At 45.4% G+C, this 15891-nt stretch overlaps 2 protein-coding genes across 3 annotated transcripts; one reads left to right on the top strand and one right to left on the bottom strand.

The window, feature by feature from the left end:
• The first annotated feature begins 16 nt into the window (after positions 1-16).
• On the top strand, positions 17-6236 carry LOC140749751 (uncharacterized). 2 transcript variants are annotated; one of them, XM_073082906.1, is made up of 10 exons: positions 17-975; positions 1675-1844; positions 1991-2073; positions 3010-3218; positions 3393-3471; positions 3571-3699; positions 3911-4023; positions 4112-4363; positions 4500-4638; positions 5115-6236. In XM_073082906.1, exons 1-10 carry the CDS (start codon positions 742-744, stop codon positions 5240-5242), a joined length of 1536 nt encoding a protein of 511 aa, XP_072939007.1. In that variant the 5' UTR covers positions 17-741; the 3' UTR covers positions 5243-6236. The 2 variants fall into 2 exon arrangements, with proteins under 2 accessions (XP_072939007.1, XP_072939005.1); XM_073082904.1 differs by having other exon boundaries at positions 3007-3218.
• A 5671-nt stretch (positions 6237-11907) lies between these two features.
• On the bottom strand, positions 11908-15500 carry LOC140749673 (ninein homolog). Its single transcript, XM_073082789.1, has 4 exons — positions 13996-15500; positions 13595-13924; positions 13095-13450; positions 11908-12484 (listed from the first exon to the last, which is right to left on the bottom strand). The coding sequence occupies exons 1-4, from the start codon at positions 15331-15333 to the stop codon at positions 11908-11910; spliced, it is 2601 nt and encodes an 866-aa protein (XP_072938890.1). The 5' UTR covers positions 15334-15500.
• Between the last annotated feature and the right edge of the window lie 391 nt (positions 15501-15891).

The following is a 15891-nucleotide window of genomic DNA, read 5'->3' as shown; positions in this document are numbered from 1 at the left end:
CCCGCATCGCCGCACGCCGCCGCCCCACAACAGCCGTCCTAAAGCTAGCTTCCCATTGGAATGTTCTCTGTAATTACAACATGCGTGTATAATATTAAACTACTGGTGGTCAATCTTTCGATTTCTGAGCGCGCTCAACGTCGCTTCAACGGCGGCGGATGTTGGGAAGAATTAAATTTGACATTTTGTAGCAAAATTTACCATGTACCTATGTCCACGTCGTGAACTTACAAAGGCTTAAGTTTGTAATAAGTTAACCTACTTAATGAAGTATGAAACACTTAGTGCAAATGTAAGAAAATATTTTTTGTATGAATATGTGTACTGTTGATCAAATCGTGTAAAAATAGCTAATTCATTGGTTCGTTCTTTACTAGGTTTCTTTGCGTACATTTTAAATGACCTCCATTCTATTTTATTTATATGGCAAAAGTGTAAGCATATTAGGCTCTCCTCAATTGTAAAGGCAGCCTTACCGCGACGTGCGAAGTGGAGCCGCGACGCTCGAAGCTCACATCTCGCGACGCTCGCCCGAGCCGAGAGGCTCGGCGATACGCATCGCGCATGCGCAACTCCATCGATCCGCCACCAGTTGCGATAGCAATCTGCAACACTCCTGCCACATTCGACTACATAATTTTAAAAGCGGAAGAAATACGACAGCGATTCGGTTAAGTGCATCCAGCGCGAGCGTTCAGGGGTAGATAGTGCACGACGAGGAACGAGTGCAGGGTGAAAAACATGGCATCGTGGGTGTGGTGGGTGGCGCTGGCGGCGGCGGCGGGCGCGCGCGAGCTGGACCCCGCGGCGTGCGCGGCGCGCTTCGACGTGCAGCGCGACAAGATCATCCGCACGGAGGAGTCGCGCGACATGGGCGCGCGCTACCTGTCCGAGCTGGACGTGGGCGCGCGCCGCGAGTGCCTGCGCCTCTGCTGCGAGACCGAGGCATGCGACGTTTTCGTCTTCGAGGAGAAGGTTCGGAACCTCGCTGTTACCCACCTATTCATTTTGCCTGGCATTGTATACTGAAGTACCTTGAATAAATATATTAATTTCGTGGCTAATATGAAAAGTAAACTTAACAAAAGTAGGAATTATTATACTTATCGATTACGTCACTGCAATTAGTTATCAGTGTCGAGCCAGGAAAGCAACGACGCAGCTCGTCGACTACCTTATGAACACATTCAAGTCACATCACAATGACTTCTTTAACATAAGATGTTATGTAGAAAAAGTCTAGAAAAGCTCTATTTGGATTTTTTGTATTTCCATAAATTATTATGGCCTGAATTCAAATCAAAATACATAAATACATAGGTGGTAACAAATTGGTGACACAATAAAAATATATTTGACTTTAGAATCACACATAGAATACCTACATATGTATATGAACTAAATTTTCCTCATCTTCTTACCATATTTTCAAGTATAGGAACAAGCAAACGTTGTATAAAAACATATTGATCTTTTATGAAATTTAGATAAAATATCCGGGAAGCAAACGATTAAGAAAACCGATAATATTGTATGTTTGTAGATAGGTGTTGTCGTATTTATTTGAAACTTTGCACTGGCTTCAATGCAACATGAGATTGACTTACTTTTAATTAACGACGAATGTTTTCCGTGTTAACTACAAAGTTTGTTGAAAACGTGTGCGATGCACAGAGTCCGGGCAGCTGCTACCTGTTCAACTGCGGGCCGCCGGAGGACTTCCGCTGCAAGTTCACGGCGCACGGCAACTTCAGCAGCGGCGTGCTGGCGCTGAGCCGCCGCCTCGCCGAGCTGCAGGACCAGCAGCGCCTCGCCAAGCACGAGCAGGACCTCGCCAACCTCAGGTGCTCCCCTACCCAACCTTACCTTCCTATAGTATAAAGCAAAAAGTCATGTGATTAGGCTGAGCAATGGTTTAACTTTTAATAAGACTCTTAACTCGACTTAACAAATATTCCTGTATATGATACAATGTTCGTGTTCCGTGCAGGAGCCCTACGAGCTCGACGGCGAGCAGCACGCCGGCGGCGTCGCCCGCGCCGCCGCGCGCGCCGCCGCCTCCACCACCGCCCAGTACGTTACATTAAAACATACTACATTTAGCAAATAGAAAAAAAAATAACAAGATACGTACAAAAAACATAACATTATCTCTTCCTTGAAAGTCGGTACAAAATATGTCTTGCTTACCTACTAGAAGGTAGAGCAAGAGAGTTGCATGCTCAAGAAAGCATTAATAGTGTTTATTAATTTGCACGTTATTATTTTTTATTAATTATATACGCACACGTTACAACAAAGAGTATCCACTCTATATATTATTTTATGAAAGTAGGTATATATGATTAGGGCACAACTTGCAATTAATTGGCAAGTGTTTTGTATTATCAAGAGGCAAATGCGTAAGATAAATGAGAAGGTGTGGACACACTCGTGGAGGAGATCAATAACGCTAATGCGTTCACGGTTGCGGTGTCAGTGTCCTCTCGCGGGCAGCAGGTGACCCCTGAGTCACGCCGGCAGCGCCCCGCTGCCTGCTGCGCGCTGGCGAGGTGCTGGCGCGGCCTGTTGTACCTGACTGGTAGCGAATTTAATTGAAATATAATAGACTATGACCAGCGCAATAAACATACTCACTCCAGGCGTGTACAGTGAACACTTGAGTCCAATGCTAATATGTTTGAGATGCGTGCCAGTTGCGATCTATTATACAAAATTAGGTCGACTTCGGCACTCCGGTTACTCGTCTATTAGAATGCTTCCTGTTCATCCATATTTGAATAGCAAAGATGAAAGAATAATGATATGTATGTACCTACCACCGTGTATTAAGTATTTTTTCGGAGATTAGGAGTGTCACACAGCCACCTATCTAATTTGATTTTAGTACCTAATAGGTGGTAAACCCTTTCTGTGATTCAGCTCCTGAGACACCGCCGCGCCACATTTTTTTTATTTAATTTTCTGCCACCATTGGAAAATACCACCAATTGTTTGAACGTTTAGCAGGGCGATGTAGCCGTTACCAGTTCGAGTGTCGGCGCGGCGGCGAGTGCATCGCGGTGTACAACGCGTGCGACGGCGTGCCGCAGTGCGCGGACGGCAGCGACGAGGCGCCGGAGCTGGGCTGCCCCGCCTCGCCCGCGCCGCCCGCCGCGCCGCCCGCCGCTCCGCCCGCCACGCTGCCGCCGCCGCCGCCGCCCCCGCCACTCACACAAGTGACTACAGTACTTACAAGTTGATAGCAATCGAAGCCACACTGCTCGTAGATACCTTTTCAAACTTTAATCCGATATTCGCAAAAATACACTCAATCTAACATTTTGAAATATGTAGTTTGCATTTCGATTTATAGTAAAAATAATGATTTTATCTCGGTATATCTTGTACAGGTACAAGCGGCGGAGAGCGCAGAGGAAGGCGTGTGGCCGCACCGCCTCACGCAGGCGCAGCCGCAGCACCGCTACAACGGTATGTCCTCACCTTAATGATATTATCACGTGAAGTTGTCTCGTTTAACACATTCAATTACACCCAACATGGCGGTAACCCGTGTAACCTCGTCGGCAGCCGGCGCGGCGGCGGGAGGCTCGCACATCTTCAGCCACAAGGGCGGGCTGCTGCAGGACAGCCCCGCGTTCGAGCCGCCGCTGCCGGCCGCGGGCTGGCCGCGCCACGCCTGGCCGCCGCCAGGAACCGGTGAGATACCTGCACTTCTTTCGATCACGTGAGACCATCGCTAACTCGCGCACGGTACGCGCACCGGGTGGAAAATCGAGAGAGAAGCTCGGCGAAGTCGCCGGGTCCGGCATCGATGTGCTGCACCGTCGATTACGAAAGATTAAATTTATAATAACGTCCCACTTACTACATAGATCGAAGGCACTCATTGGCACAATATCGACCGCAGGTATGGACGGCATGAGCGCGGCGCACGCGTGGGGCGCGTACCCGGCGCCGGAGTGGCCGGCCGAGCCGCGCCGCGCCTGGCCCGTGCCGCCGCGCGCGCCGCCGCCCGACCCGGTACGTCGCGCCGCCGACACCATCGTGTACCTTCGGGTGCGAATACGACCGCTTTCGGAACGCGTTGTAATTATTTTTATTATTTTAGGAGATGCCAGTGTACATTCCTCCGAAAACTATGCCTGAAATGCCGATATTGTACTCTAGTCAGCAGCAGACGTTGCGCGATAGTCCCAAGAAGGGATTCGACTTGATGACGAAGGATCGCGCGCTGGAGGTGGCCACGGAGCCGCCGGTCTCGGTGCTCCCGCCGCCCGGCTCCGCGGACCAAGATCGGCGAGAGGAGAAAATACCTCCTCAGATAGAGAACACCACGAAGAAGAAAATGTTGAAGGATCCCGTATGTATTTTTCTGAATTGTTTTAAATCATTTAAGAGCATCGTTGTTATTTTTTATTTGTGGTTAAATGGTGGTACCTATTCATTTCCGATCGCGCCATGTGTGCCAATTAACGAATGGTTAATTGAATCGACAGCCCTCCGAGGAGTCGCGGAAGCCGGCGGCGATGGACAAGAACAGCGTAGCGATGATGGCGGTGCACGAACAGCTGGCGGCGGACGAGCGCGACGGGCTCAGCGAGCACCCGCCCGCCGCCGTGCTGCTGCTCGTGTTAGGTACCCATCGGTGGAAACATCTCCGTTTTCCATCTCTATATTTACGATAAAATCATTCCCTATATATTGTCTGTAAGAGACCAAACACTGTCGCTGCTGTGATATGGTAGAAGCATTCAGATTATTTCTCGTGTTTGGAGTCGGTTACTTAGTTTGGGATTACGTTACGTAGTCTTCAGGGGTAACAACGCATCTGTAGTCGACCTCAGAACTCTCATCTTACTCAGCGTCGATTACCGTTACGTCCGTGGGCGACAGGGGTCACTCGCCATCACGCTCGTTTACTACTTCGATATTATAAAATAAAAATTCTGCAAAAAAATATAGCATGACACATGATACCAATGGTCAAAATTTACAAAAAGATAACGAGTCGCGGACATAGTTACAGACATCTTTCCGACGGAGATCAGAGATGTCTAGCGGGCGACATTATCGATATCGATACGGTGACGAGAGCTCGGTGTGTCCGGCAGGCTCGCTGCTGACGGCGGCGCTGGGCGCGCTGCTGGCGTGCCGCGCGCGCGCCGCCCGCCGCCGCCGCCGCGCGCACCCGCGCTACGCGCTCGACGCCGACTACCTCGTCAACGGCATGTACCTGTAGGGCCGCCCGCCGCCGCACTCGAGGCTCCACTCGGTCAGCCCGGCGCGGACGTTTGAAGATCTACGTGCTCTCGAAGGCGACGTCGATCGAAAATTACGATTGTCGATATAGTGGAGCTCCCACTTGTCCGCGTGTCCGATGCTCCATCTCCGCAACCGTTATGATAAAAATCTTACTATTTAGTTCACTGTTTTGTTTTGTAATAAATATCACTACGATCTTCTTAGCCTCCGAAAGCCGCCACTGAGCGTGTGTTCGGTCACCTACGAACATTAGAAGTAAAGTACTTTTATATTGCAGGCATTGCAGGTAACAAATATAGTAGGTATTTCTAATTTTTAGACAAGTAGTTAGACACTTATCCATTTGATCTGAACTGAAATCCAACCATCCAATCCATCATCCAATTGACGCCCTTCAAACTGGCCCTCTGCCGTTGCAGTCAAAAGGCTTCCCGTTGCCTTTTTTAGATCATGGGTTTTGCCTGGCCAGTACTCGATTAGTGTACATTTGGTCTAACACGGTCGCCATTAAACCTGTTTTTCTCTAAATATTCCCTGGCGATGTGACCGGTCCATAACTTCTGCTGGATTAGGGCAATTTTGAACTCATAAACTGTGTTTAGAAGATTTTACAATAATGCACAGCACAAATTGAATTAATTAAAAATTGAAACTTAATTCTCTGCCTCATAATTTTAGAAAATTATTTAAGCAAGTTTGATCGTCGTCTGAAACAAGCAAGTAATTTGAGCATTGTTTTACTGTATGGCTCTTAATTTTACTGACTTAAATGTAGGAGTATCAAAGGTCTTGCTTTGAAAGTTTATATGAAGTAACTTCCAAGACACTTGCAATTGAATTAGAACGTGTTTAGATCCTTTGAGTTGGGTGAGATGGAACCTACAATGCATTCTTGTGTATAATTATTATGTAAAATCGTATCTCCAATAGTGGGAAGCAAATTAATTTTCAAAGATCAATACCAAAGCTATATTATTTTATTTATTCATTTATTTCGGACAACAAGGTCCATATGACATATACCTTACAGACTAACAGACTATAATTGTGAAATGAAATTTCCAATTCAAAATCAACTTGAGTGTGTAGGTACTAGATATATTTACATGCCGGTATTTAGTGAGTACTGATTACTAATTATAATCAGTGTAGAAAAAACAGCATTACACGTCGAGTTAATATGATATAATCAATGCAATTCCACAGATAATACATTAATCTATTATATCACAAAAATTATCTAACTTGATTTATTTAAAAACTTATTTGAAATGTATAAAAAATATTTTTTGCTGTTTCAGATCAATGAAGAATGATTTTCATTATTTGAAAAGAAATATAGAACTGTTAACTTTTTAATACGTTGTTTAATTTATTTGACCTGATGTATCTACCTACTCCAAAGCTTATTTCCACATTACAGGTAGGTAGGTACTTATAACTAGTTTAGTAAATTTCAAAATTTTGTATAAAATTTGCACGCACAGCACCTATTAGGTAATAGAGAACGCTGAAAATTGAAATACAAATTGCGCCATTTTTGGGGTATAATGTATATTGGAATAAGTTATACCTTTATTTTTTGTTATCGAGGGGAAAACTTCAAAAGGTACCCGACAACGTGGGAGCGACGCCGGTTTATGTGGGATTTTTACCGCAATAAAACCCTCCCGGTGACCGTCCTCTGTGCTGCGTTGAGGGCTCCGGGATCTCCAAAGGAACGCAACCGGAGTCCTCTTAGCATGTTGTCCCGTCGGGCTCCGCCCAGGTGAGCTCGACGCTCGCCACACCATCTGGTTTGTACGACGGTATGCGACCACACATACCGTCGGCCTTCCCGGGGCCGCTGGCCGGGCGGTTCGAGCTCCCACTCTTGCCGCCCGCAACCCCGGAAGCCCCCTTTGAGTCGCCTCTTACGACAGGCAGGGGATACCGTAGCCCTATTCTGGTCCCGGAACTACAGGGATAAAGTTATACCTACCTACTAACGAGATTGCACTCATATCGCTATCTTAATTTGATAACAACACTAACATTTATCGTACCTAGATGTAAAGTGAAGCGACATGTTTAATGTAAAGTCATCCTAAAACTCTAAAACTACAAACCCTAAAAGGTGCCAAAAGAATTTAAGTAGGTACATCATTTTAGATTGGAGATGTTCGGGCCCCTAACTTCCCCCTTCCTTACTAATCTATGCCCTTCCTTCCCTAGATTCTGGATTTTATGATGATAAAATAATATCTTCAGAAGTAGAATTAGTACTTAATATAAAAATATATACATATATAGTAACGGTTGTCTACTACAGTTGCTATGCTAAGTAGGTATACGTATAGCCGGTATTTCATCTTATCGTAATACATTAGCATTCAAAACATAAGCGAGTGTAAGGGAATTGAAACACATTAAACTTGGATCAACATTTTATTAATCAAATAATGTATATACAGATTATGTAGGATCACAAGAGTCGTGAGCGCAGAGAGCGGAGCCCCCGGCTCCCCGCTACTGCCCAGCACTACCTACCTACGATATAAAAACCAACCAACAAAGGAATCAGTAATTTTACTGAAGTGGAATAAGGATATTAGTATATAACCATATATGTGGAATAATTTGGTCCATTTTGAAAGAATATCTGTACAGCGAGCCATGATTCCCAATGAAGCAGTGGAGTTAACCGATAGATCACATCCATCTTTATCACGTTTTACGTAAACAAACATATTGGAAAAACAGTACGTACATTGTGCAATTAATAGTAGTAAGTAGATAATTTTATTTATTTAGCGCTTGGTACTGCGTGATAGGCAGTTGTTTACCATTGCCACGTATGAAGAAGCGAAACTTCGACGGTTTTTCGTTTGGGTATCACGTACTCGTATGTTTAACGCTCCCTGTGGTCCCTTAAATGCTGGCAACAAACGTGTTTTTTTGTTATCCTAGAGAGACATTGCGAAATGTGTACATTTTTTGTAATTATTTCTTAACACGCACAACATACAACACAATGTACCTCCTCGTATAATATACTCGTACATCCGTGAGTGCATACAAACGGTAATAAAATCATCTATATTATGATTTTTAAACGCGAAAGTAAAATGTGTATGTAAATATTCAGTCTCTGAATTGGCAGTCGTATTAATTATAGGAAGCAAGAATTCAGTGGATATAGCAATATGATAGACGGTGTAGCAACACCGTACAGATTTTCTTCCAAGACAAAGAAAAACGTTTAACGTGCATTTAAATGCAAGTAGGTACACACTATAAATCTCGAATATGAAACAATATATTATAAAAATATTATATTGTGTCAACTTACTAACTAGAACTTAGGAATCGGAAACATTTCGATACAAAAAAAACATTACCAATAAAAATATAATTGAGTTCTAGCTACAAAAATAGCAATATACATAGTTTCGTCATTATTGCTACTACCATAATTTCGATAACATTGCTATTGCTATTTCCTACTTCTTACCCAAAGCACACAATATCAATCTAAACAGATTCACGCGTACAGTAACTTGGTCTCGTTGTCTCCGGCACTCCCTCGCTCGGCTCACTTCTGTCTAGTACTGTCTAGTAACACAGAATTACCTCTTTAGTAAAACAGATTACAGGAACAGAAAAACAATCGATTCATTTATGAACAAAGCGAGTAAGTGCGCTCAACATCAAAATATGGTGGGGTGCCGCTTTAAAAACAATGCTTCATGGTATGCAAGTACAAGAGTCGTTACTAAAGCAACCCGTCGTTACCCTTAGTATGATACATTTCACCTTTTAGACGGAATCGATCCTCTATTTTGAGTCCACCTATGCAGCGCCTCTAGTGGACCGTTTAGGAATTAAAATCTGTCATTGTAATCTAATGTAGGTTGCGCTATCGAGCCGTCGATTCGATAGATGGAATGCTCAATTGAAAATGCATACTAAGGGTATAATATGCTCCTATCTATCGTGCAATTATTTTCTCTAAACATTCATTATATAGTCTCGTAGGCCACGTCAAAATCGAATGAGTCACAAACACATGAGAATTTCAACACGTCAAGTTTCCAGAATAAAAAAATACAAAACAATTATATATGTCTTTTATAACAATTGAAACAATTGTAAAATGTGTACTTAGAAGTTCATAAAGAAGTTACATGCAAAATCGTAGTGATCGAGTTAACAGGTTAACTACATTGATCAATTTGCAAATATTATACACAGCATTTAGGCTCTACGGAAATCAATGAATCATACATCAGAGTATAGTCTATACTATAATAAAACAATGACAACAAAAAACAAGAGGATGTGTGAAGCTGAGCTATATGTTTAAAGCAATATATCGTTTGCTTTAAAGCAACCCATCTCGAAATGTTCGTGTGAATACAATTTTCAATCGAAAATAAATCTTAGAACTTGTACAAAACGACTAAGAGCGAGGCAGCATTTTACAAAAAGCTAATTCAATTCTAACAATTGACTATTGGACAGAAAAAAAATTAACAATATGTATATTAGTGATATATAGGTATATAATTAGGGAACCTAATGTAATTTATAAATCAACAATAGTAATTATGCCATAATTGCCATTTATTTTTCACGGCCAGAACACAGTCAATAATAATTAGTCAATAACTATGTTATACTTTAAGGTACTGATCTTTTCTTTATTAAACGTTTTTTCTATCAAATCATAATTTACCATGTATTGTTATTGGATACATAGGTATTTTAAATCAAAACAGTTAAATAACGAATTATAACTTCTGTTATTACCTGTACGTGTTACGGTACGACGCACACAGACACACAAGTAACATTTGACGGTGCTATAACGTATGGTAGGTAACACCGATGAAGTGATATTTTCTTACAGAAAAAGTTGAATTCATCGACAGCTCCTCACTGCGCGTTCACACCAAACGTACACGTCGACCGCTAACATATCATAGGTCATGCAGCTGGGTGATAAACTTTCGTTACTATTAGCAGCCGGGAATCGGCGGTTTACGGTACGTTTGGATCGAACGCGCCCTTAAACTAATTAAATCTTACACACTATTGGTGTCGAAAACAGATCATAACTATAATATAAAATTCGATTTATCATTAGAATAGAAGGCACTTCAACGTCGATTCGCGGATCCAATCCAGTCCACGCTGCATCGTTCTACAACATACAGCATTGGACGATAAATATAACTAACTTGAATTTATAACTACTTCGTGAATAGTTTGAGGGCGTCGCTCTCGCGGGGCTTCTTGCTGCCGTGAGCAGCACGGAACAACTCTGTTGCTGTTCCGGTCTACGGCGGCCATTATGTAGTGTAACTACAAACAGTTCAACACCAATCGTCGCATTAAAAAACATTTAACTAGTTCGCTACTTTCAAAATGGAATGAATACTCGTAGCCATTCGATAAAATGAAAATTACTAGCAGCATTTTGTAACGTGACGATCGGTCGATATGGTCATTATTACATATACTACATCCACAATTTACAAATAAAATTTAAATTTCTATACACTCTTCACTAAGTGTAACTTCAAATTATCTAGTGCTATAAATATATTTTTTTACTTAGCTAACCAAAGAGTAAGAATTAAAGAGATTCATTTTTAGTTATAACTTTTTCATATCCCTTTTCTTAAGAAAGAGTGAAATTATTATAGTTAAAAAACTTAATCGTCTTTTTAATATTCAGGACATTGGCTCCCCTCGGCAACCGTTATTTTTTTTTGGTACTTGTATAAAAAAAAATGTATGAATGTTTAACACGATATAAGATCACATCAAAAATGTAATTAGACGAAAGTTAGAGTGAAGTAAACTAATTAGAACATGTCTGCGGCTACTTTTCAGTGTTTCCAATAGCAAAATATACTGGCCACTTCTAATGTAGCAATTCTTGTAATGACAATGACAATATCTGAGTAGCGTTACCATCCAAGTAGTCACTGGTAGTTGTATATGAAAACATCGTATGCTATGATCTTAAAATAAACATGTCCAAAAGTTATTTTTCAATTTGTTGTTAGTCCGATGATAATTACTAGTTAGGATTAACATGTTATTTAATTTCGCACTGTTGTATAATTATTACGTTAACTGAGCAATCAAATTAAACATTTTAGTTACCATTATGTTATTCAAATAACTGGGTTTTACACATTTTTTGCATTAAAGTTACAAATAATTACATATTAAATACTTAATTGAAGCCTTTACAAATTTAAAGTAAAATTTAGTGAATTCTGGAGTCAATTTTATCATATTGCATAAGGAACTTTTTTGAAGTTTCTATCTATACAAAAGTTAAGATAATATAGAAAAACAATACAAAAAGTACCTATGGCATAGTCAAAGTAGATTTAGGTCACACCTGACTCGGATTAATGTTCACTCCAATTACGTAGGAAAAATATTGTTTAATCGTTTTTCGCCAAAAAGCCTTGCTCTACATAATTAACATACATAATAAACATTTAATAGCAGATCTGGACCCCAATTTCTTCGCCCGAACTCACTCGAATAACCGGACGCGACCGGGTCCCCCGACGACCCGGCGAGCGGAGCGGCGGAAAAACGAGTATCGCCGCGGAGCGACGCGGGGCCCCCGCGGCGTCAGGGCAGGCGCGGCAGCTGCGCCAGCCGGCAGTTCTCCACGTACAGGTCCTTGACCAGCAGGTCGGCGGCCGCCAGCCTCGCGTGCAGCCGCTGCGCCGCGCGCTCCGCCCGCCCCGCGCGCGCGCGCAGCGCCGCCGCCTCGCGCGCGCCCAGCGCCTGCCGCCAGCGCGCCGCCAGCGCGCCGCAGCGGCACGCCTCGCCCCCGCCGCCGCCCCCGCCCGCCCCCGCGCCGCCGCCGCCCGCGCCCTCCGCCGCGGCGGCCTGCAGGCGCGCCAGCTGCTCGCGCGCGGCCGCCAGCTCGGCGTCGCGCTCGCGGCGGTAGGCGGCGAACTCCTCCTCGAGGTCGTTGACCTGCGCCTCGAGGCTGAGCCGCTCGTCGATGGGCGGCAGCGCGACGGCGGGCGCGAACTGCCGCTCGTAGTCGGCGATCTTGGCGACGAGGTCGGCGAGGCGCTCGTCGCCGGCGCGCTGCTCCTCGCCGTGCGCCTCGCGCTCCTCTTCCAGCTTGCACGTCCAGTACTCCTCGCACTTGTCGTATTCGAGTTTCATTTGCTCCAAGCTCGACTCCAATTCCCTAAAATTATATTCCAATATTATTAAAAAATTGCCATAGAATCTATTGTTAACGGTTTCGACCGACTCTCGTTGGTCAGTCGAATTCTTTTAGAAAACTAGTCTTCCTAACCACACCCTTCGAATCAAAACACAGTAGCATTAAGCTTGTTATTAGACATTACGATGAGAAGATCCAGGAGTTCTCCACGAAACGCCAAGGCCACCGGGGTTTTACAGTGCGGTACAAACCCCACAAAACCCAGCGTCGCTGTCATGGCGCCTGGTGCCTTTTGAAAGTTTGCCCTCGTAAATAAAAAAAAAGACACGTGTCCTTGGCACGTTCCTTGGCAATACCAACCAGCAGAATTGGAATGTATTTGTATAAACCAATTTTTGATCTCCAGGGGATGGTAGACAAGAAAAAGGAAGAAGCAGCTCTCTTTTGCTCCCGAAACCCAACAAAGCTCTCTTAATATTTTTATTATGCCTTAAGTTTTAAATGTTGAAAGCCACTCAACTGATTATACACTACATGAAATTAATGCACCTCTATAATATGTATATCACATTATAACTTATTTAAATGTAAGAGCTCCTAATAATTATATAAATTTTAAAATAATCCTTACTTTATTATGCTTGAGAGGTTCTCCTTCTCCTCGTCATGTTTTTGCCGGACACTGGCAATTTCCTTGCTGAGCGTTTCAATTTCTTTCAATTCATGGGAATCAGTCTGTATACCGATTTCTATGCCGATCTCTGTTCGTAAAGTAGAGTGATCCACGAACACCACACTTTCACTTATCTCCCGGACTTTTTCTTGAATCATCGCGATGGTACTCTCTAGAGTACTGCAGGATTCACAGGTTTTTTCACTAGGTGTTGATATCCTTTGAACATTCTCAAAGATAGCTTGAAGCCTCTTCACAACTTCATTATGGCTGAACACCTTCTGATCAATGCTGAGGAGGGACGAGTCACATTCCTGGAAGTGGAAACGAAATGAACCTGTCATTTAAGTGTATACTTAACAAATGTATTCATGTACAATTACTACTCTAGGGCGAACTACATCTACTGCTTCTCATACTTCACTTTCGCATACAAATTATGAAAATATCATAGAAACCTCGGTGCGTTCGTGGGAGAGCAGAGAATCGGGCGCGCGGGTGTCGAGCGCGGCGGCCTCGTCCCGCCACGAGGCCGCCGCCGCCGCCGCGCCCGCCGCCGCGCCGCGCGCGCCCACCTCCAGCGCCGCGCACAGCTCGTCGCTGCGGTCGCGCAGCGCCTGGTTCTCCAGCCGCAGCTCCTCCACGCGCGCCGCCAGCTCGGCCGCCGCGCGCCGCTCCGCCGCCGCCGGCCGCGCGCCGCGCTCGCCCGCCGCGCGCGCCTCCGCCGCCAGCCGCGCCGCCTCGCGCTCCGCCGCCAGCGCGCGCTCCTCGGAGGCGCACGCGCGAGCCTGCGAGTGTTGCGGTGCTCTATGAGTATCGTCGAGTTCGATGTCGCCGAGGCGATGGGGACGATGCTCACCTGGAGTTCCTCGTTGCGGGCGCGCACCGCCGCCGCGTCCGCGCGGAGTCTGGCCTCGACGTCCGCGCGTCGCGCCACCTCCTCCTCGAGCGCCGCCCGCGCCGCGGCCGCGCGCTCGCGTTCCGCGGCGTTTTCGGCGGCCGCCGCGCGCGACGCGTCCGCGTGTCGAGCTTCGAGTTGGCGCAGACTCGCCTTCAACTCGGCCTCTATGCGGGCGTGGTTTTCGTCGACGTCGTGCGCCAGTAGGCGCGCTCGACGATTGGCCTCGGCGAGATCGGCGCGAAGTTTGTCGCGTTCGGCCACAGCGACGTCGAGTCGCCGCCGCGATTGATCAGATCGGAGTCGAGCGACGGTGTGCGCGGCGAGCAGCAGAAGGGCGCGCGCATCGGGCTGCTCGTCCGGGGAAGTGGCGAGCGCCTGGAGCTCGTCGTCGAGGGCGCGTTCGAGGTCGGGCGGGCGGAGGGCAGCGGCCGAGAAACCCAACTCGAGCAACAATCGGCGCGGCCGTTGAACCCCGGCTCGCTCCCAGGCCTCGACTACGACGTCGCTCGGAACCACATCTACTACGTCATCCAGGCCCCCCTCGGACGAGGCGGCGCCGTCCAGCGAAGCAGCGATGGAAGAAGTCAACGACGAGTTCAGTCGATCGAAAAATTCGCCCACTGTGATCTCATCCACGGAAGATTCGTCGAAGATGCGCTCGACGATACGACGGTCTATTCCGTGCATGCGGAGATTTCGACACAGAGTCAGAGCTCGTTCGCGGTCGACGCGCCGTTCGTGGTCGAGCTCGGCCGGATCTTCGTCGTCCGTAAAATAATTTCCGTCGCGATTTTCCATCGCAGAGGCGCTGCGTTTACACCTCATGCGTTGCCTCGCTCGTTCGCCGTCCAGACGAGAGTCGGACGCAACGCGATGCCTAGGAGACTCGTCGGAAGTCGGATGTTGGGGTCGCGAGCGTCTTCCGTACTTCTTGGAACCGAAGACGAACTTGGGTGCGACCTCCCGACCTGAGGAGTCGTCGTCGCTGTGTGGTGGCGCGGCGGTCGCGGCGGCGGCGGCGGGCGCGGGTGGCTCGCCGCCGAGCACGGACAGCAGCCCGTTGCGGAACTGCGTGAAGGTGACGCGGTCGGTGCTCCGCTCGAACAGCGAGTCCACGAGCGCCGCGCCGCGGTCGTCCAGCTGTAACGCGTCACAGAGCTCTAGTACTGCAGACCTGTCTAGGGCTTCCTCGTTAGCTATGTCGAAGGTTTTGAACACACTGTACAGCTGTTTTTCGTAGTGATTCATGGACGTACCATCCATATCTATCGACTGGAATTTGTGGAACGATAACATTGAACAGCGGGCCAGTTCAATTTAGTTTTGCGATCACATGTTGGAATTTTGTTAAGAATATTAAACGATATCTATTACCTAAATTTCTATTCACATCTTTAGGTTCCGTAAATCGTCCTTTCTGACAAATGTCATGTCACTCAATACATCATTGTCATACTTGTCAGTGACTGTCAATGTCAAAATTTTAATAGATTAAAACTTGGAGGCCTAACCAAAGATTATTAGTAACGTTAGTAACCTATTGGGCCCAAAACTGTAATCTTTAGAGGCATTTAATTTAGAAACCATTATTGCAGTATTAATACATGTTTATATATTTTAGCTATTACAATAAATATGATAAAATATTTTCATTATTTTTACATATTATATATAAATTAATATGAAAACACAAATATAGTCACCTTTTTATTATAAATATATAAGTAACAACAACATTTGCTATACCTTATCAACCTACTACTACTATTAATAGCTGAATAAAAGGAAGGTGAAATCTGATCAAGGTCTTAATAAATATCTAACTTTACAAACGTTTAGTGAATTATGTTTCAA

Source organism: Epargyreus clarus, unplaced genomic scaffold (genome assembly GCF_041222505.1).
Source record: "Epargyreus clarus isolate Ecla_fem2 unplaced genomic scaffold, WU_Ecla_fem_2.2 ptg000018l, whole genome shotgun sequence".
NCBI classification, from domain to species: Eukaryota; Metazoa; Arthropoda; class Insecta; order Lepidoptera; family Hesperiidae; genus Epargyreus; species Epargyreus clarus.
The sequence above is the reverse complement of the archived record's forward strand: the minus strand, read 5'-3'. Positions and strand labels throughout refer to the sequence as shown.

What these genes read in the sequence shown, in the direction of transcription:
- LOC140749673 (XM_073082789.1), bottom strand. Translation starts at nt 15,333, where the DNA reads ATGTTATCGTTCCACAAATTCCAGTCGATAGATATGGATGGTACGTCC. An exon ending in CCCGCAACGAGGAACTCCAG is followed by an intron (nt 13,925 to 13,995) that starts GTGAGCATCGTC and finishes CAACACTCGCAG; the next exon opens with GCTCGCGCGTGCGCCTCCGA. An exon ending in AACCTCTCAAGCATAATAAA is followed by an intron (nt 12,485 to 13,094) that starts GTAAGGATTATT and finishes ATATAATTTTAG; the next exon opens with GGAATTGGAGTCGAGCTTGG.
- LOC140749751 (XM_073082904.1), top strand. Translation starts at nt 742, where the DNA reads ATGGCATCGTGGGTGTGGTGGGTGGCGCTGGCGGCGGCGGCGGGCGCG. An exon ending in TTTTCGTCTTCGAGGAGAAG is followed by an intron (nt 976 to 1,674) that starts GTTCGGAACCTC and finishes TGCGATGCACAG; the next exon opens with AGTCCGGGCAGCTGCTACCT. An exon ending in CGTGCTGCTGCTCGTGTTAG is followed by an intron (nt 4,639 to 5,114) that starts GTACCCATCGGT and finishes TGTGTCCGGCAG; the next exon opens with GCTCGCTGCTGACGGCGGCG.